This window comes from Phlebotomus papatasi, unplaced genomic scaffold (assembly GCF_024763615.1).
Source record: "Phlebotomus papatasi isolate M1 unplaced genomic scaffold, Ppap_2.1 HiC_scaffold_45, whole genome shotgun sequence".
Taxonomy (NCBI): Eukaryota; Metazoa; Arthropoda; class Insecta; order Diptera; family Psychodidae; genus Phlebotomus; species Phlebotomus papatasi.
In genome coordinates, this window is record NW_026604651.1 from 5,268 (window position 1) to 27,125 (window position 21,858).

General features: G+C 37.1%; 1 protein-coding gene across 1 annotated transcript; it reads right to left on the bottom strand.

Annotated features, from left to right (window-relative positions):
• Nucleotides 1–2,285: 2,285 nt before the first annotated feature.
• On the bottom strand, nucleotides 2,286–21,485 carry LOC129809210 (uncharacterized). The gene is made up of 3 exons (XM_055859026.1): nucleotides 21,364–21,485; nucleotides 14,479–15,802; nucleotides 2,286–2,435 (listed from the first exon to the last, which is right to left on the bottom strand). Exons 1-3 carry the CDS (start codon nucleotides 21,483–21,485, stop codon nucleotides 2,286–2,288), a joined length of 1,596 nt encoding a protein of 531 aa, XP_055715001.1.
• Between the last annotated feature and the right edge of the window lie 373 nt (nucleotides 21,486–21,858).

Sequence of the window (21,858 nt, forward strand, 5' to 3'; positions counted from 1 at the left end):
CCCTATGCCAACTAACCTACCCCCGTCCTCAAAGTGCCTCGTGAAGGGGTTGCGGAATTTCGTGAGTGAGGAGGTTTGATGGTTTGGCTGGTGGTGATTCCAGGTGACCCGGTTGGGGGGATGCTATACCATACGCCAGGGTTAAATTCAAGTATCTGCTTGCTGGGAAAGTACTGGGAATCAAATGAGTACTACAAAAGGAGGAATTGCCAAAGGCTTTATCTGTTGATGTCATCGAAGTCGAATCGGAAGTTCGAAATATATGGTTTCGGTTTTAGTTTTAGTTTTCTATTGTATTTTTATGGCGCCCATATTTTCAATTTTTTCTTAGTCCACGTGACCCCATTTTTCTTTTTTTTTCTCAATTTTTTTTCTTTTCCCAAGTAAGGGGAGATGTTGCGAGTAAATTTGAAAATTTAAAAAAAAAAATATTTTCCCTCCTGATCTGAATTACTCGCGCCGCAAAATATGCTAGTCGAGGGTAGCGTATTTGTGTGACATCTGAGTCAAAGTGAATGTCCCGTTGGTTGATGGGAGAGTACCCGATGGACCAAAGTGAAATTAGTAAGTGCCCAACTCTCTAAGAGTGTCCATCTCGCCCACAGGAGCCCAATCACGACGTTGGAAAAGCCACAAGGAGGCCATAGCGCCCCAACAGGAAGAAGTGTGTGCTGTCCCCCTGAAGTGCCCGAGACAAGACCGCGAAATTGAAATTATATACCAATAGTGCAAATATTGTAAATTAACTCAATAATATAATATAAGTGCGATTGTGAAGAGAAATCCCATTTTTTCCTTTTCCACGAGGAGGCCAGAGGCCACGTTTCAATTCTGTAATACAAATTATCTAATAAATTTTCGTTTTATTTTTTTTTCAAACTACAGCTGAAAATCTGACCATATTCCATCTTTAGAATATTGAATAGCCGGAGGTTAATGATCTGGTCGCAACTTTGCCCTTGAAGGGCAAGATCGAATTCAAGGCCGGATTGGCTAACTGGAGGAAGGAAAATAAGATTGATGCTTCCAATTTAAGAGTCCAGGAAGAATTCCCAAGAATTTTTGCAAGGAAGTTCTTCCCTGCAGATAGGAGGTTTTTCACCTCCTATCTGCAGGGAAGAACACAATCTGTGAGGGTTGGTGATTCGACTAGTTCCCCTGGTGATGTAGGTGTGGGTGTTCCGCAGGTCACTGTTCTCGGACCCTTGTTCTTTTTGCTCTACATAAATGACCTTCTTGGGTTGGATGTGTCAGGGACGGTTGTGGCGTATGCCGATGACATAGCATTGGTCTGTAAAGGCAAGACCTGGAACATTGCCCACGGCAATGGTGTTCTTGACCTGAAGTTAATTAGGACATATTTTGTGAACCACCTGTTGGCGCTCAGTGACAAATCCAGAGCTGTCCGATTTCTGCCGCCTAGATCTGGTAACCTCACTGGTGAGATTGTTAGCCACTCTCCCTCTTGCTATGGTAGCTGTTGCTTGGACACCTGCATCCCAATACCCTTTGTTCCTGGATATACTTATCTAGGAATGTATATAGACGAGGGATTGTCTTGGAAGGCACACACGGAGAGACTTTCAAACTCCCTCTTGCCCTTGATATGCCGAACTCATCGAATTGCCAGGCTATGTCCACTCAATGTACTGAGGGCCATGTACAGGGGAGGCACATATACGAACACCCTAGCACCTGTCCGCCGCGCACAGAGATGTGCCCTTCGTGCCATCCTCCAAAAAAGGAGAAGCGACTCACTGTGGCACGGGTTTCGTGAGTTATCTATACTCCCTCTTAAATACCTATACATTTTTAAAACCCTGAAGGTGTTCTTTGGGAGAAGTGGATATTTCAGTATGAGAGGGAACCAGGAGTCTCGTCTGGGTCCTCAGATGTCCCTGCCCATCCCAAGAAGTGAATTGTTCAGGAGGTGTTTTATTTATCAGGTGCCCTTCCTCTACAATGATCTCCCACGGATCCTGAGAACCCATAGTGCGAGCAGATTCTCCTTTCACCTACTCTTGAAGAGACACATTTGGCACACATACGCGTCTGAGCGCTCCTGAGTGTTCCCAGGGTTCGTTCCGTCGTCCGACACCCATGCTTCCTGTCCCCAGGATGTCTCACAAGCCCAATTTGCACTGTTGTTGGGGAGTTTGATACGCGTTTCCCTTGGTCTATTTCCTAGTAGCTCACTCTAGTGGGATTTTTTCTGGGCCCTCTGCCTCTTTTTTGCCCACCTATGTGCAGGGTGGGCTTGTATGACACGGACCACCACTATCATCCTAGAAGTTCATTCTAAGTATACCCCGTGGGATACCCTCTTGACTGGGCCTCTGGCTGTGGATTGCGGAGCGGATTGTGGGCGTTCGGAGCTCTGTGACGCTTCTGCTATTGTGCTCTGTCTGCTCAGGCTTTCCTGGCTCTTCCCACACCTAAAAACAAAACCTCTACCTGGGTCCTCGGACTCAACCCCCTGCCCCCCCCCGTTTAATGTATCCAAGTGTCAGCAACACGTGCCTCTTTTTTGGCCAAGCTGGCACTAATCCCTTAATATGCTTGCTCCTGTTGTCCTTTTCCCTACGCAACGACAGCGCTCTTGACTAGCCGATTGAAATTGTAAAACTGCATAAATCCTGTGATACGATCTATGATTCAGGGTTTCTGCCGTTTACCTGATGAGATCGGTCGTGATAAGTCGGCAGCAGACGCAAACAAGCATTAATTGAGGAGAAATATATAAATTGAATTGAATTGAATTTAACGTAAGTATTAAGCTAGTTAAAAACATATACCGTTCAACCATACAACTTTGTGCCACCCAATTTTTAGACATGAAAACCTCTCTAGCGGAATTGGTAGTTGTGGGGAAGCTCTTAAAAAATTCTGCAAGGTAGCTCTAACATACGCAAATTGATAATGGGCATTCCCTTTTATATGCTTGTTACCAAAAGTTGGCAAAAATTCCATCATTATCTGTACTGTTTCTTAATTTTTCCAAATTGGCAGAAAAGTCTCCCAGGAAAGAACACACATTTAAAAAAAAAATTTAATTTATTTCGTGGCTCTTGTCGTATTCCTTGACTATTGAGGATAAAATAGCTCAATCGGCGATTTCATAAATTGTTCCCTCTTCTTGTAGTGACGTCTTAATCTCAAAATGGGGAAAGCACAATACAACTTTGTGCCACTAGTTTTCTCGATAATTTGACCCCTATTTGATAGATATAGTTTAAAGTTCAGTGTTTAGTAATATCTTGGGCTCTGATCTTTCAAACAAGAAAAAATGAAAGAATAAATTGTGCGACTTCTTATAATAATTTAAAGTTGTGGAGAATTACCTATAAATATATTGTGGTGTTATAAATCTGTCAGGGACTGTGTGTTTCTTGGGCTTCCTTCTACCGTTTGTGATATTCACGTACCTGCGGTAAACAATAAACTCTCTGTGATAGGATTCTGTGATATTTAATACCCTCTTCTTCCTGCCCAGTTTACCTGGAAATATATATTCCTTTAGTAAATGTATTCAAGTGATCCGGAACGTAGGCGGCTGGCTTTTCCAGAAGAATTTTCCTCGATGACCGCCAAATGCCCTTCACCAAGTGCACCACAGCAGAAAAACACAATTTTCACCTTCACCACTTTTATTTCCACTGATATTCTCCTCTGATAAAGTCTGAACACAGTTTAACTCTACGTCACCGTAGTTTTAAGTAATTTTAATTTAATATTTGTATAAAAAAATTCACTAAATAAACTAATAACTTTTCTCTCCTCACGTCTCTGTGCAAAATCAAGTCTCTTACGTAACTCCCATACTCGTTCCCCTTATTCCCCTACTTTCTTTCCAGCTGATCTCATTCACCACTTTTTCCTCTTTCTCTCTCCCTCCATGCATGTTCAAAATCCAACCGTCTTTTGTCTCTTATTTTTAAGAGGTCTTATAGAATGGAAATTCTATACAAAAGTCTTTATTTATATTGAGCCATTCTATTGTCAGAATTTGATCGTTGATGATTTAAATTAAAGATCTTATGAAAATATACAGTAAGCTCTCACTCAATCGGCTCTTTTTCAATCGAGCGAAAAAATTTGTTGACAATTTTCACGTTTAATTATGATGCTAATTCTCTCAAATTCGCTATAGTTCTTCCTATTTTATCGTGATTATTTATAATTGAGCGCTTTTTGTGGAATTTACAAAGGCTTTGACGACCCAAATTTTTCGATAAACCGGATGACATTTTGCCCCAAATGCCTAATTGAGAGAGAATCTACTGTACAATTCTTGGGAGCATTAGAACTTCTCGACCGACCACCCTCAGGGGCGCTATAATCCAGGACCTATAATCGAAACATTGATTTTCGTAATTTCGAAATCGAATATTTCGAAATCTACGTTTCCAATTTCGACGAAATTTTGCTATGTTGCAGCTAAGGCTGAGACCTTACTAGCGGTGGGTCACACTAGCCTCTCGATGTTACATGAGTCGACTTATGAAAAATAATTTATTAACAATAATAAATTGAATTAAATTAAAAGGGAAATGAAAATGAAACTTCTTATATGATGATTTGAAGCTAAAATTTTGAGATTTGACAAGTTCAAGACCAATTTTCCCTCTAAAAAGAGGGTGACACAAAGTTGCACAACTTTCGTTTACACTTTTTGCTACATACAAGAAATTTTTCTCCTTGTCCAAAGATACCAGGATTTTTTTTACCATGGGGCTATATTCTAGAGATGTTTCATTATTTTGGATACAAATCTCATTGAAATATCTCAACTAGTTTGAAAAATATTTAAGAAAAACATGAAAAAGTGGCACAAAGTCGTATGATTTGACGGTACATATTGTAGTGCTTTTGGGAATTACACGGGACCATGGGGGCAAATTCTACTATTCAGGAGTTTCTCATGTGAGTACAAAAATCGAGAAACACACCAAGATTTTATTAAGGAAAAATCGAGTCAACCACTCTCAAATAATATGCATTTCTCGTTTTTTGTACTCACGCGTGAAACTCCTGAATAGCAGAAATTTGCCCTCAGTTGGTTCTGAGTATTTCTTCGGGAAACAGAATGAAAGATTCAATTTGGTCTAAATAACGTATCAAAATTTATTGTATGAACAAAAACTATTTATTCTCAATATGTTTGGGCATCATTATACATATTGCAACTTTCATATTTTTATTTTTCAGAATATGTATTTTTTTCACTACCTCCTCGTCATTTCAAATGTTTAGCAAATCTTTCGAAATAAGAATTAACAAGGGATCAAACTGCTAAATTGAATTTTGACTGTTTCAGAACTTTTGTGATTTATATTATCTAAAAATTTACCAAATTCTATTTATTAAATAAAATAAAAGACATCATCAAAATCTCAAAATCAGTATACTATTTGGTTCTTTGTAATTACCAGGGAGCTATATCTATATTACTTTTTTTTATTTTGCACACATAAAACTTTAGATAAAAAAGGGGTGGCAAAGCGTCCGAGGCTTTGCGAGCTGCTCAAACTCCCGAGAAAGAGCTCTCCCTTATATACCTTTTTGCAAGCTTTCTGATGTATAGAAAATTATTGTCGAATTAAATTTGACTATAAATCATCACAAAACCATCTTGAAGTTGAAAATTGTTCAAGAAGAGGGCTTCACAAAATCATTAATCTTTTAATTAATTAATTGAACAAATCGGGTGAAAATTAAGTTTTAACCTTGAATAATCCAAGATGGCGATTTTTCCGGTGATAGGTGTCTAAGGACGAAATGTTCAGCTGGACTACCTCCATTACATATCCAAAAATAAAGGAAATCATCAGGGCCAATTTTTTTTAAAATTAGAAAAACCTAATTTTTTGCCTATTTTTGGGGGATAGGGAACGCATGAAGGGGGAGGGGGTAAAAACAAAAAAATTACGTTCGAGGTAATGTCATTTGAGGTGGGGTCACCGAAGACCGGAAGTTGATATCTCTTACCGTTGATTTTTTATATGGGTCAGAAGACTGAAAAAGTACGAAAAACAGTATTTTTAAAATAGGGCTATTACCGTTACTTTCCCGATCCATCACCGATTGTGACCGATGCAGTCGGGTTCAGAATTAAAAGATCTTTCAAAAATGTCCAAATTTGTCCAAATCCGTTGAAAATTAGGCCCTCCAGGCTGGTTTACCTTTGACCTTGAATAATTCAAGATGGCGATTTTTCCGGTGATAGTAGTCTAAGGACGAAATGTTCAGCTGGACTACCTCCATAACATATCCAAAAATGAAGGAAATCGTCAGGGCCAATTTTTTTTTAATTAGAGAAAACTCATTTTTTGCCTATTTTTGGGGGATAGGGAGCGCATGAAGGGGGAGGGGGTAAAACCAAAGAGATTACTTTCAAGATGATGTCATTTGAGGAGGGGTCACTGAAGACCGGAAGTTGATATCTTTTACCGTTTAAATTTTATATGGGTCAAAAGACTGAAAATTGCGAAAAACAGTTTTTTTTTTAAATAGGACTATTACCGTTACTTTCCCGATCCATCACCGGTTGTGACCGATGCAGTCGGGTTCAGAATTAAAAGATCTTTCAAAAATGTCCAAATTTGTCCAAATCCGTTGAAAATTAGGCCCTCCAGGCTGGTTTAACTTTGACCTTGAATAATTCAAGATGGCGATTTTTCCGGTGATAGGTGTCTAAGGACGAAATGTTCAGCTGTACTACCTCCATAACATATCCAAAAGTAAAGAAAATCGTCAGTGCCAATTTTTTTTAAATTAGAAAGACCTCATTTTTTGCCTATTTTTGGGGGATAGGGAGCGCATGAAGGGGGAGGGGGTAAAAACAAAAAAATTACGTTCGAGGTAATGTCATTTGAGGTGGGGTCACCGAAGACCGGAAGTTGATATCTCTTACCGTTGATTTTTTATATGGGTCAGAAGACTGAAAAAGTGCGAAAAACAGTATTTTTGAAATAAATATATTACCGTTACTTTCCCGATCCATCACCGATTGTGACCGATGCAGTCGGGTTCAGAATTAAAAGATCTTTCAAAAATGTCCAAATTTGTCCAAATCCGTTGAAAATTAGGCCCTCTAGGGTAGTTGACCTTTGACCTTGAATAATTCAAGATGGCGATTTTTCCGGTGATAGGTGTCTAAGGACGAAATGTTCAGCTGTACTACCTCCATAACATATCCAAAAATGAAGAAAATCTTCAGTGCCAATTTTTTTTAAAATTAGAAAAACCTCATTTTTGCCTATTTTTGGGGGATAGGGAGCGTATGAAGGGGGAGGGGGTAAAAACAAAAAAATTACGTTCGAGATAATGTCATTTGAGGAGAGGTCACCGAAGACCGGAAGTTGATATCTCTTACCGTTGATTTTTTAAATGGGTCAAAAGGCTGAAAATTGCGAAAAACAGTTTTTTTCTTAAATAGGACTATTACCGTTACTTTCCCGATCCATCACCGGTTGTGACCGATGCAGTCGGGTTCAGAATTAAAAGATCTTTCAAAAATGTCCAAATTTGTCCAAATCCGTTGAAAATTAGGCCCTCTAGGGTAGTTGACCTTTGACCTTGAATAATTCAAGATGGCGATTTTTCCGGTGATAGGTGTCTAAGGACGAAATGTTCAGCTGTACCACCTCCATAACATATCCAAAAATGAAGAAAATCGTCAGGGCCAATTTTTTTTAAATTAGAAAAACCTCATTTTTTGCCTATTTTTGGGGGATATGGAGCGTATGAAGGGGGAGGGGGTAAAAACAAAAAAAAATACGTTCGAGGTAATGTCATTTGAGGAGGGGTCACCGAAGACCGGAAGTTGATATCTCTTACCGTTGATTTTTTAAATGGGTCAAAAAACTGAAGATTGCGAAAAACAGTTTTTTTTTAAATAGGACTATTACCGTTACTTTCCCGATCCATCACCGGTTGTGACCGATGCAGTCGGGTTCAGAATTAAAAGATCTTTCAAAAATGTTCAAATTTGTCCAAATCCGTTGAAAATTAGGCCCTACAGGCTGGTTTACCTTTGACCTTGAATAATTCAAGATGGCGATTTTTCCGGTGATAGTAGTCTAAGGACGAAATGTTCAGCTGGACTACCTCCATAACATATCCAAAAATGAAGGAAATCGTCAGGGCCAATTTTTTTTTAATTAGAGAAACCTCATTTTTTGCCTATTTTTGGGGGATAGGGAGCGCATGAAGGGGGAGGGGGTAAAACCAAAGAGATTACTTTCAAGATGATGTCATTTGAGGAGGGGTCACCGAAGACCGGAAGTTGATATCTCTTACCGTTGATTTTTTATATGGGTCAGAAGACTGAAGAAGTGCGAAAAACAGTATTTTTGAAATAAATATATTACCGTTACTTTCCCGATCCATCACCGATTGTGACCGATGCAGTCGGGTTCAGAATTAAAAGGTCTTTCAAAAATGTCCAAATTTGTCCAAATCCGTTGAAAATTAGGCCCTCTAGGGTAGTTGACCTTTGACCTTGAATAATTCAAGATGGCGATCTTTCCGGTGATAGGTGTCTAAGGACGAAATGTTCAGCTGGACTACCTCCATAACATATCCAAAAATGAAGGAAATCGTCAAGGCCAATTTTTTTAAAATTAGAAAAACCTCATTTTTTTCCTATTTTTGGGGGATAGGGAACGCATGAAGGGGGAGGGGGTAAAAACAAAAAAATTACGTTCGAGGTAATGTCATTTGAGGAGGGGTCACCGAAGACCGGAAGTTGATATCTCTTACCGTTGATTTTTTATATGGGTCAGAAGACTGAAAAAATGCGAAAAACAGTATTTTTGAAATAAATATATTACCGTTACTTTCCCGATCCATCACCGATTGTGACCGATGCAGTCGGGTTCAGAATTAAAAGATCTTTCAAAAATGTCCAAATTTGTCCAAATCCGTTGAAAATTAGGCCCTCTAGGGTAGTTGACCTTTGACCTTGAATAATTCAAGATGGCGATTTTTCCGGTGATAGGTGTCTAAGGACGAAATGTTCAGCTGGACTACCTCCATAACATATCCGAAGATGAAGGAAATCGTCAGGGCCAATTTTTTTCAAAATTAGAAAAACCTCATTTTTTGCCTATTTTTGGGGGATAGGGAGCGCATGAAGGGGGAGGGTGTAAAACCAAAGAGATTACTTTCAAGATAATGTCATTTGAGGTGGGGTCACCGAAGACCGGAAGTTGATATTTCTTACCGTTTAAATTTTATGTGGGTCAAAAGTCTGAAAATTGCGAAAAACAGTTTTTTTTTTAAATATGACTATTACCGTTACTTTCCCGCTCCATCAATGGTTGTGACCGATGCAGTCGGGTTCAGAATTAAAAGATCTTTCAAAAATGTCCAAATTTGTCCAAATCCGTTGAAAATTAGGCCCTCTAGGGTAGTTGACCTTTGACCTTGAATAATTCAAGATGGCGATTTTTCCGGTGATAGGTGTCTAAGGACGAAATGTTCAGCTGGACTACCTCCATAACATATCCATAAATGAAGAAAATCTTCAGTGCCAATTTTTTTTAAAATTAGAAAAACCTCATTTTTGCCTATTTTTGGGGGATAGGGAGCGTATGAAGGGGGAGGGGGTAAAAACAAAAAAATTACGTTCGAGATAATGTCATTTGAGGAGGGGTCACCGAAGACCGGAAGTTGATATCTCTTACCGTTGATTTTTTAAATGGGTCAAAAGGCTGAAAATTGCGAAAAACAGTTTTTTTTTTTTAAATAGGACTATTACCGTTACTTTCCCGATCCAGCACCAGTTGTGACCGATGCAGTCGGGTTCAGAATTAAAAGATCTTTCAAAAATGTCCAAATTTGTCCAAATCCGTTGAAAATTAGGCCCTCTAGGGTAGTTGACCTTTGACCTTGAATAATTCAAGATGGCGATTTTTCGGTGATAGGTGTCTAAGGACGAAATGTTCAGCTGTACTACCTCCATAACATATCCAAAAATGAAGAAAATCGTCAGGGCCAATTTCTTTTAAATTAGAAAAACCTCATTTTTTGCCTATTTTTGGGGGATAGGGAGCGTATGAAGGGGGAGGGGGTAAAAACAAAAAAATACGTTCGAGGTAATGTCATTTGAGGTGGGGTCACCGAAGACCGGAAGTTGATATCTCTTACCGTTGATTTTTTATATGGGTCAAAAGACTGAAAAAGTACGAAAAACAGTATTTTTAAAATAGGGCTATTACCGTTACTTTCCCGATCCATCACCGATTGTGACCGATGCAGTCGGGTTCAGAATTAAAAGATCTTTCAAAAATGTCCAAATTTGTCCAAATCCGTTGAAAATTAGGCCCTCCAGGCTGGTTTACCTTTGACCTTGAATAATTCAAGATGGCGATTTTTCCGGTGATAGGTGTCTAAGGACGAAATGTTCAGCTGGACTACCTCCATAACATATCCAAAAATGAAGGAAATCGTCAGGGCCAATTTTTTTTAAATTAGAAAAACCTCATTTTTTGCCTATTTTTGGGGGATAGGGAGCGCATGAAGGGGGAGGGGGTAAAAACAAAAAAATTACGTTCGAGGTAATGTCATTTGAGGAGGGGTCACCGAAGACCGGAAGTTGATATCTCTTACCGTTGATTTTTTATATGGGTCAGAAGACTGAAGAAGTGCGAAAAACAGTTTTTTTTTTTTAAATAGGACTATTACCGTTACTTTCCCGATCCATCACCGATTGTGACCGATGCAGTCGGGTTCAGAATTAAAAGATCTTTCAAAAATGTCCAAATTTGTCCAAATCCGTTGAAAATTAGGCCCTCCAGGCTGGTTTACCTTTGACCTTGAATAATTCAAGATGGCGATTTTTCCGGTGATAGGTGTCTAAGGACGAAATGTTCAGCTGGACTACCTCCATAACATATCCAAAAATGAAGGAAATCGTCAGGGCCAATTTTTTTTAAATTAGAAAAACCTCATTTTTTGCCTATTTTTGGGGGATAGGGAGCGCATGAAGGGGGAGGGGGTAAAAACAAAAAAATTACGTTCGAGGTAATGTCATTTGAGGAGGGGTCACCGAAGACCGGAAGTTGATATCTCTTACCGTTGATTTTTTATATGGGTCAGAAGACTGAAGAAGTGCGAAAAACAGTATTTTTGAAATAAATATATTACTGTTACTTTCCCGATCCATCACCGATTGTGACCGATGCAGTCGGGTTCAGAATTAAAAGGTCTTTCAAAAATGTCCAAATTTGTCCAAATCCGTTGAAAATTAGGCCCCCCAGGCTGGTTTACCTTTGACCTTGAATAATTCAAGATGGCGATTTTTTCGGTGATAGGTGTCTAAGGACGAAATGTTCAGCTGGACTACCTCCATAACATATCCAAAAATGAAGGAAATCGTCACGGCCAATTTTTTTAAAATTAGAAAAACCTCATTTTTTGCCTATTTTTGGGGGATAGGGAGCGCATGAAGGGGTGGGGGGTAATTTGGGTAAGTTAGTTCGATAGAATGTATTGACATTGTGGGGGGTCACCAAAGACCGGAAGTCAATATCTCTTACCGTTTAGCAGCTAGAATTTTGCAAATTTGAAAAAAAAGTCGATTGTGAAAACTGCCCTCTCTTGGAGTTCGAGCAGTTAAAAAGTCGATTGTGAAAACTGCTCTCTCTTGGAGTTCGAGCAGTTAAAAGAATCATAGCTTACGTAGATTCAAAAAATTTAAAGGAAGAGTAACACCGATTGTTAGGTTAAGATAAGTTCTCTGTATTTTATTTAAAAGAAATATTATCCATTTATATAAGATGTATCTTGGTCAAAATCCCGAAAGTCAGAATCCCGAATTATTAAGTGTCATAACTATTTCCATAATTCCAACGATTCCAACCGCACTTGCTGGAGATAAAGGGAGCATTTCTGAGTTTTGGAAAATTATTCCACACATTAATTCTTCGTATAATTTCGTCCTTTTTAAGATTATAATCATTCGGGATTTTAGATTTTGGGGTTTTGGGGTTTGGGTCAGATTATGCATCTGACGGGATTATGCCCACACAAAACAATTTTAGATGTTAATTATGTAAATTAGACACAGTTTTGTAAAGATTTTGATTTGTTACTGCTTGAACTCCAAGGAGAGAGCAGTATATATAATCCCTCAATTTTTGCACCCCCCCCCCCCCCCCCAAATTTGCACCTTTCATCCCCGGGACACCACTTTTGCCAACAAATCTCTATGTTTCCGACGATTTCTGAGAAATGTCGTGACGCTGTTTGTCCATCTGTCCATCTGTTCGTCCGGCTGTCGCCAGCTCTAGAAGCCAAACGGTTAGACATAGCGACTTGTGATCTTCGGGGGGACCACCCCATAAATCCACCCAAGGATCGTGAACATGCCCCTAATTTCCCTCCACCCATGAATTCCGCTACGTTTTTCAAAATATTGTTCATTTGTAGCCCCCAAATGCTCATATTTGAGGAACTGTACTGTATTTATACATTTTAATATAGCTTATGTCGTTGAGGTTTGTCAAAACTTAAATTATGATCATGATAATTGGTGAAAAGAAAGAAATAATTTTTAAATTTCACTTTATTACTTTACGTTTGATTTTAAAAGTCATTTTATTTTGGAACAATGACCCGAATTACTCCGTGGTATTCTTAGCTTTTAAAATGAGTTTTTAAGAAAACATTAAATGTTTAATTCGTTAAAAGAACTTTCAAATATTACACTTAGGAGCCCCTGGAAAAAATCCTGGAGAAATCTGTAAAAGGAATGAACCTTTTAAAGGCCACAGATAGGCCACTCAACACCGGCCAACAACGGGACCTTACTTGGCTGATTTCTCACTCATTCACCATGAAAGGGAGGCTTTTGAAAAAGAGCGATGGAGAGTTTTACGCCGAGGAAATCAGTAAACTTTTCCCACATGAAGATCATGTAGGAAAAAAATCTCACATTATTACACTCAGAAAAAACGAGAAAAACTTTTTCGAATCTCTTCTAAAAAACAACTTTTTAGTTGTGATTTTCGATGAACAATTTTGTTAGGGATACACACTAGAGAATTTTATAAAAACTCAAAAGTGGATATAAATTTACCTAGTGTGTAGAGGCGATTACTGCCTGAACTCCATAGAGAGAGTAGTAAATAATAACCTTCGATTTTTTTCACCCCCTTACATTTTCCTCTATTTTTTTATTTATGAATGAATTTAATCGGTACTAAACGAGTAAGCACCCAAAAAACCCTGCGAAAAGAGTTCTGAGGAATGCTCGCGAGTATAAGCATTATTCTATTTTTATTTTATCCAAAATAAATTTATTACTAAGAATTATTGGAAAACTCATCATTTTTATATAAATTAGCAAAAAAAATACTAAAAAGTGAAAATGGTCCATTTCAGAACGCTATGGGTATTTCGGAACATATTCCTACACATCGCTATCCAACACTTTATGTTTGGCTATTGAATATCACCGATTAGAACAATCTAACGGCGTTTTCACACTTGCACATTAAAATTTTAATATGATTCACATTAATTGTCGATTGTGTTCGTCCAAATATGTTATTTGTGTCTTTGAGTAACTTAATATTTGGGGTTTTTCTATTTATTGATAAAGGAGTGGACTTGTTCTGCAAAAATATGTTTAAATTTACCTAAAGCAAAAATATTTTTCACATTAAAGAATTAAAGAGAAAATCGCATTATTTTTCACATTAATGCTATTGGTGAGGATTTACCTGAGAATTCGACAAAGAACTCCTGAGTTCCAAAGCCCTGACTTTTCCCCAAATAATTGTGGTAATTGTACCTGTTGAGGAAAGAAATACAAGCCTGGTTATCCTGGCGAAGGAGGATCAATAAAAATTTTCCTCCTCAATGTTCTGCTGCGCAGCTTTTGCCTCGAAAAGACTTCCACTCGTTGAGCTGGATTCCACGAGGTTCACTCACAGTCCTTTTCTTTCACCTTTTTCTCGTGAAATGGCACTTCTGGATCACCACTCAGGACAATTCTCACTCACGAACGACAATAAAACACTTTGGTGCAGTCGCGAAAGATATTTATTAATTTAATTTGTGAATATTTTAATTTTTGTGGCAGAGCGATAAATTTTTACACTTGACTTTGAACTTGCAGAAAAAAGGAAGAGAGGAAAAAAAAAGTCCGTTATGGAGAGGGGAAAAATAATCAATTGACACATTAGACGAGTCACCCAATAAATAATCATGGGTGGAAATTTCCATGGACAAATTTAGGATATGTCTTTTTCGCGTGAACATACTCCCCCTCTTGAGCGACTGCAAATATTGAACTTAATTGAATTTACAATGTTTAATTCATGTTTGCAAAGCTAAACTTAGAACTAGAATAAGTTCTCACAATAATAAATGGATTCAATCATCCTTTAATTCCGAAGGTAAAGGGACTAGTTTAGTAATGGGCCTTTTATATTCACCCTTGGCAGTTTTCACTGTAGCTACCCTTACCAATCCGTCAACCCCCGGATGAACTTCCCTCACAACACCAAGTAGCCAATGAGTTGTGGCACTATCGGTTTCAATTAAAAGCACAACGTTTCCAACTTTTAAATTTTTGTGCTTTTTATCCCACTTGCTGCGGATTTGCAGTGTTGAAAGGTATTCTTTCTTCCAGCGAGCAGCAAAATCTTGCTGGATGCGTTGGCATAATTGCCATCTACTCAATTTATTCATGGCCAAGTGGCCTACAGAAGGATCAGGCAGTTGTAAAGGAGGAATTCCAATTAAGAAATTGCCTGGTGTCAAAATGACAGGATCTTCACTGTCTTCGGAAATACTTACGAGAGGCCGACTGTTCAAAATGGCCTCAATTTGAGCCAAGACCGTTACCATCTCCTCATAAGTAAGCAGAGCTTGCCCGACCGTGCGACGAAAGTGGTGTTTGAAAGAACGAACGGCGGATTCCCATAATCCTCCATGAGAAGGAGCAGCAGGGGCATTGAAATGCCACTGAATGGACAAGGATGAAGCAAAGTTTGTAATTCGTTCTTGGGATGCATGGTGACGGAGTAGGGTCTTTAGCTCTTTATCTGAGCCAACAAAATTTATCCCATTATCGCTGAACATTTGATTGGGAATTCCGCGACGGGATACGAACCTTCTCAGTGCCGCAATAAATGACTCTGTTGACAATGATGTCACCAATTCTAAGTGTACGGCCTTTACACTCATGCATACGAATACTACTACGTACGCTTTTTCCACGGACTTGCCTCTGGGCAAACGTCTAATCATTATGTGGCCCGTGAAGTCCACCCCAGTGGCCACAAAGGGTCGGATATGAGATACTCTACATGCGGGAAGCTCCCCCATGAGCTGTTCGCAAGACGGAGGTTTGACCTTTTTGCAAACAACGCATTCACGGAAAACCCTTCGGACCAGGTTTCGACCACGAATTGGCCAGTATTTTTGGCGTAAATGGGAAAGGACAAGTTGCGGACCTGCGTGCATCAGAGTGACATGCTCTCTAACGGCAATGAGATGGGAAATTTTTGCATTTGGCAAAATTTTGGGATGCCTGACATCGTAGGGTTCATTAGAATAATGAAGTCTTCCCCCCACCCTCAATACCCCATCAGAATCCAGAAATGGACGGAGTTTTCTGATGTATTTCAATTTGTTGTTAGAGTCGAGGGTGTTTTTAGCCACTGCATTTACCACTTCAGGCATTTCCTCGTGCTGTGCCCATTTGATGAGCAAAGTCTCAGCCTTGCAAATTTCACTAACTGTTAGCGGTGATTGTTGCGCTATCTTAAGAGATCGTGTTACACGTCTATGAGACTTGAAGAAATCAGAAGCTCTGATGCACCACGCAAGCGTCCGGACAATACGCGTGAATGTTCCAATACGACAGACTAAATGTTCGTAAATTGAACGAAATTTTTGTGATTCTGTTTCTCCCCCTTTGGGAATGGAACTTTCCACAAAGCATAATGCTTGAGGAGAACGCATGTGAAATGAAGAAATAGAGAACACTGGGGGCCAGTTTTCCCTCTTAAGGCACAACCACTTGGGTCCAGACCACTGTAATGTCCAGGTCTGGCAGCACCAACTTGATTTAAAAAAAAACACTACCTTTCCCGGTTACACTCACTTCATTTATTCCACCAAAATATTTAGCTTACATACTTAAATAGACTTAATCTACTGCGTCAGCGTCCCAATAACATTAATTGGTCATGAATGCATTTTCTTAACCGATGCTGACCAATGCTGGCACAATTAATATTAACCTAGATATTATTACTTCATGTTTTCATTCATACATCACATCTCTCCACCAGGGAAAAAAAATTTTTGTTTTCGTAAAGAAAAATTTTTCGATTTTTTTTCCTACTTATTATTTTTTTCTTAACAAGATCTTGAACTACCTTAATAAATCTAATACTTTTCCTACATCTACTGATTAAATAATTTTGTTCTGTTTTTGTGTACTACCTCTACTTTATTATCCTTCTTAACAATAACATTAGGATTTATATCAATTATAACGTCATATGGACCCTCATACAATGGTGTCATTTTATTTCCTACTTCCTTTTTTATTAAAATCTTTTGATTTGGTAAATATTTCCTTTGGTTAAGTTTAGCATCATACTTTAGTTTCCTAGTCTCCTTTGATCTATTCAAATTCTCAGTAACTTCACTCTCTGCTTGAACAATTCTATATTTCATTTCCTCTACATAGTCTCCAAATACCTCTAATTCATTTTCTAATTGCAAATTAGATGGTACTCTACATTTTTTTCCGAATACAACTTCATAAGGAGTGTATCCTGATGAACTATTAACTGTTGTATTGTATGCAAAACACCAATATGCTACCCATTCGCTCCATGATTTATGCAATGATTTAACCTTCATTCTGAAAAATTCATGTAAATTTTTATGTGTATTCTCTAAACTTCCTAATGTTTGATGATGATACGCCACGGAATTACTTTTTTCGACGTTTAATGCAATACAAACATTTCTAAATAACTCTGACATAAATTCTTTGCCCCTGTCAGTTAAAATTTCCTTCGGTACTCCATAACGAAGAACAAAATTTTGAACAAAACTCTTTGCTACAGAAAAAGAATCTTTACTTTTGATTGGGTATCCTTCTACAAATTTGGAAAGTTCATCTTGAATTGTTAAAATATATTTATTCTCAAAATCATCTTCAGGCAATGGTCCTACTAGATCTAGTGTGATTCTTTCAAAAACTGATTTTGGAGTATTTGTTATGACCATGGGTTCTCGGGTGTATTTGGAATGTTTACATGTTTGGCATTCTCTACAATTTTTAATGAATTTCTTAATGTCTTCTTTCAAATTTTTCCATATAAATTTTCTACACACATTGCGGTACATTCGGTTTATGCCGGCGTGTCCTCCTGTAGGCAACATGTGAAAGTCATTTAGTATTATCAATTTTTCCTTTAAATCGTGTATTTCCTTTGGTTTCGATAGAACAATTACTTTTACATATTTCAATTCATTACTGTACTTTTTATTCTTCAATTTGTTTATAAATTCTTTAGTGCCTTCATCTTTCATTAATAAAATTTTCTTTATATTATTCTTTTGACAAAATATATCAAGTTCCTTCAGCAATGAAATTAGATTCAAAGTTGACTTTTGACTCTTGACATATAAAGTATCATTTTTCAAATTAATCGCGATTTCATTATCATATTTGTCATCATTATTATCATGTGTTTCTTTTAGTTCTATCTTTAATTCTGGCACATTCTTTGGCTTTTTAAGTAATTCAACGATTTTAGGAATTTCTTGTTCTGCATCTTCATCTTTTGATTCACTATTCTGAGGCTTTGTCGTCATACTTCTCGTTATAACATTTATAACATTTTGATTTAGTTCTCTTAGTTCATTCAACGTTATTCGCGAGAGAGCATCTGCTGTTACATTAGAACTTCCTTTGACATATTCTACGACAAAGTCATACTCTTCTAACGCAATTCTGAATTTCATTAATCTGCTCGAGGGGTTCGACATTCCGAAAAGATAAACTAATGGCTTATGGTCTGTTAGAATTTTAAATTTTCTTCCGAATAAATATGGTCTGAAGTGTTTCGTAGCCCAGACTATCGCTAATAATTCGTTTTCAACTGTGCAATAGTTTTTCTCTGCCGAATTTAATGATCTACTTGCATAGGCTACAGGCTTATCCGTAGAATTCGATAGTACTGCTCCTAACACATATCCTGACGCGTCTGTTCTTAAAATAAATTCATTCGAAGGATCAAAGTTTGGAAAGTCTAATACTGGTGCTGTAGTCAATTTCGTTTTTAATGTATCAAATGCGTTTTGGCACTCTTGTGTCCAATTGAATTCAACATTCTTTTTGTTTAAGTTATGTAAAGGTTTTGCAATTTGTGAAAAATTTTGAATATGTCTTCTGTAATAATTAGCAGAGGTAGTGAATCTCTTTGCTTCTTTGGCATCTTTTGGCACAGGATATTCTTTTAAAACTTTAATTTTTTCTGGATCTGGTGCGATTCCTTCATTACTAATCATGTGACCGGGATAATTTATTTGTTTGCAAAGGAACTCACATTTTAATGGATTTAATTTTAAATTACTTTGTCTTAATCTTTCGAAAACTTTTATTAAATTTTTGTTATGTTCCTTAAGTTTTTTTCCAAATATTATTATATCATCTAGATAGATAAAACAGTTAGTGTAATTTAGACCAGACATGGCTACAGTCATGAGTCTTGAAAAAGCACTTGGGCTAATTTTCAAACCCATTGGCAATCTGCATAACCTAAGTTGACCTCTATCTGTGCTAAAAGCTGTAATATTTCGACTGTTTTCTTCTAATGGTACCTGATAATAACCTTGGGACATGTCTAAATGCGAAAAATAGATTGCATCTCCTAATGAATCCAAAATATCAGTGATACAAGGCAGAGGGAATTTGTCATCTTGAATGCGTTCATTTACTTTTCTATAATCTATTACTACTCTGTACTTTTTATTTCCATCTCTGTCTAATTTTTTAGGTACTAATAATAACGGACTGGACCATTCACTACATGCTTCTTCTGCGATTCCATCCTCGATCATTTTCTTTACTTGCTTGTTAATTTCTTCCTTTTGAGTATGTGGCAATCTGTATGGTTTTACAAAAACTGGCGTACTTTCCGGTTTTAAATATATTTTCTGATTTAATACGTTCGTAGTCGTCAGTTTATCTCCTTCTAAATAAAATATGTCTGAATATTTTCCACATATCCTTTGTATATCTTCCTTTTCTTCTTCATTCAAGTGCTTCAAATCTAGCTGTTTCAAAACTTCTTCTACTCTTTCGACGTCTTGCTTTCCTCCTGCAAAAGAGGCTAGTTTAAAGTCTGTTAATTTCTCGATTTTAGGTTTGTATTCTTTAATTTCCTTTTCATCTGATGTGACGTTCATAATTCTCACAGGGATAGTTCCATTCACGGGTTTAACTATCATATTTGCTACAACTACGCCTGGTGTAATTTCCTCTCCTCCTATTACGCAATCTTCCGTTTCATTTACACGAAAATATTGTATTGTTTCGCATCTTGGTGGGATCTTCATTGAAAAAACTTTTTCCTCAAATAATTTATTAGAATATTTTTGTCCCTCTACGTCTATTATTATCAATGATTCCTCGTTGCTTATTACTGCTTTATATTTATCTATAAAGTCCATACCTAAAATACCATCAAAATTTGATTTAAAGTTATCCATTATAATAAATTCATGTTTAACATTAACGTTCTTAATTTCTAAATCTGCAGATATCTTTCCCTTAATTTTTACGTTTCCTACTATACCATTAATATTAACATTATAATTTCTATCGATTTTACTTCTTATTGGTATCTTTTCTCTCTTTATTATACTAATGCTGGCTCCTGTATCTACCATTAGAAATCTAGTTTCTCCCTCAATTTTAATATATATTCCCTTTATTTTCGCCATTATTACGGTTTTATGTTTTTAACGAAAATTGAAAAATGCTACTTGTTCCGTTCGTCATTGTTGTGAGTTGAGTTGGACCCGTGTCCTTCTTCTTGGGTATAATTTACGTTACCCTGACTGTTTCTCGACCAATTTCCATGATATTTTCCATTACTATGTCCTTGTGAATTACCTTGGCCTCGTCTGCCGTTATTTCCGTTTCCTCTGTGGTTATAATTCCCTCTTCCTCTATTGTTGTTGTATGAACCACGGTTGGAATAAGAATTAGAATTTTCTCTATTCCCGTAATTTCCTTTACCTGTATTGTTATTGTTACCGCCTCTATAATATTGACCTTTATAATGTCCTCTTGAATTTCTTTTAAAAGTGAAAATTTTCTCATTCTCCCTATATCCTGCTTGAATCATATCCTGCTCAATAGCTACCTGTATCGCGTCTCTAATTCCTGTAATATTGCGTGCTCTTACTGCGTTTCTAACATCTTGGTCATTTAAACCTTCTACAAATGCTATCACTGTATTTGGTTCATTTGCGGTTCTCAAAACTCTTTGATTTTCTTCAGTTCCTTCCGATTGTGCAATTGTCATTTGTTCAAGTAATCGTTCGAGATATCTCCCGTAATCAAGAATTGATCTATTTCCTTGTTTTGCTGTTGAGATTCTGCGATTTAAAATCTGTGGGGTTGGGCTTGGTAGAAGATAGTTACGAATATCCGCGATTAAAGAACTTGATGATTCGTAGGATGAACTTAGTTTCAATCTTTGTTGTTTAGTGAGTCTTTGTTTTAATACGAAATCAATGAGTTTAGGCTTTTCCGTATTGTTCAAAATTGAATCATAATATTCGACGTTGCTAATTAATTCTTCTAGGGTCTCATTTTTCCCATCAACTTTAGTAATTAAATTCAATGCTATTTTTATATCGAAATTTGCCATTTTGTCATTCGTGTTATCGTTCACTTCACTAGCGTTTGATGAAATATCTCCTACACTATTATTTTCTTCGTTAATATTAACTAATCGACTTTCTTCAATTTTTTGTCGTCTGTGTTCGAAATATAACTTTGCGATAGAATATGTTGTATCGAAATATTCAAATGCTTTAAAATTATCTGAATCTTTTTCTATTTTACCAAGTTTTTGTGCTATTTCTTTATATCTTTGTTTAAATTCTTTTAGTTTTAAGAAATATACTTCTATTACTTTTAAATCACTTTTTCTCTCTTGATTGTCTTTCTTTGCATTTGTTAAAAGTTGATCGATATCTTTATTTAAATTTATTATTGATTGATCCATTAATTCCAATTTTTTTTTCAAAAATTATTCTCAATAATCGGTTTAACTATTAATTTCTTAATTTACTCACAATTTTTACTTCATTCTGTTGAATTTTCGTTGAAATCTATCCTGTAGTCTGTCGAAGTCAGCATCTTCCTGTAGACTCTGATGTTGGTTGCTATTGGCGTGCTGCATCTGTTGCTGGATTTGTTGCATCATATTCTTGTAGTTTTTTATCTCGGGACTTCTTAAGCGTTGCTCAATCTTCCGACGGATTCTGCTGCTGCTACGGCATGTTGACGGATAGCTCTGGTGGCTCCTGATTTGCATCTTTCGTAGATTTTTGCTGCTACCATGATTACGATGATAACTAACAGAACAATAACCAAAATCTCGAGTCTCTGCATTTGTTGATTTAGGGATGTTATAATGGCTGCATCATTCTGAATCTGCTTTAGTTGTTGCTTCAATTTTTGCTCTGTTCCTCCTTGGGCTATGGTGTTGGATTGTAGATATTCTGGACAGCTGCAGGTGGTACCCATCTTTGTTTCTTAGGTTTTTTTTCACTTTTTTTTTCTCACTACTTTTACAC

Excerpts from the sequence above, each read along its gene's own strand:
- LOC129809210 (XM_055859026.1), bottom strand. The coding sequence starts at position 21,485 with ATGATGCAACAAATCCAGCAACAGATGCAGCACGCCAATAGCAACCAA. Across the intron at positions 15,803-21,363 it reads CGAAAATTCAACAGAATGAA|ACGTGTAACACGATCTCTTA; the intron begins GTAAAAATTGTG and ends CAAGTCTCATAG. Across the intron at positions 2,436-14,478 it reads ATCCGGGGGTTGACGGATTG|GTGTGGGAAGAGCCAGGAAA; the intron begins GTAAGGGTAGCT and ends TTTTGTTTTTAG.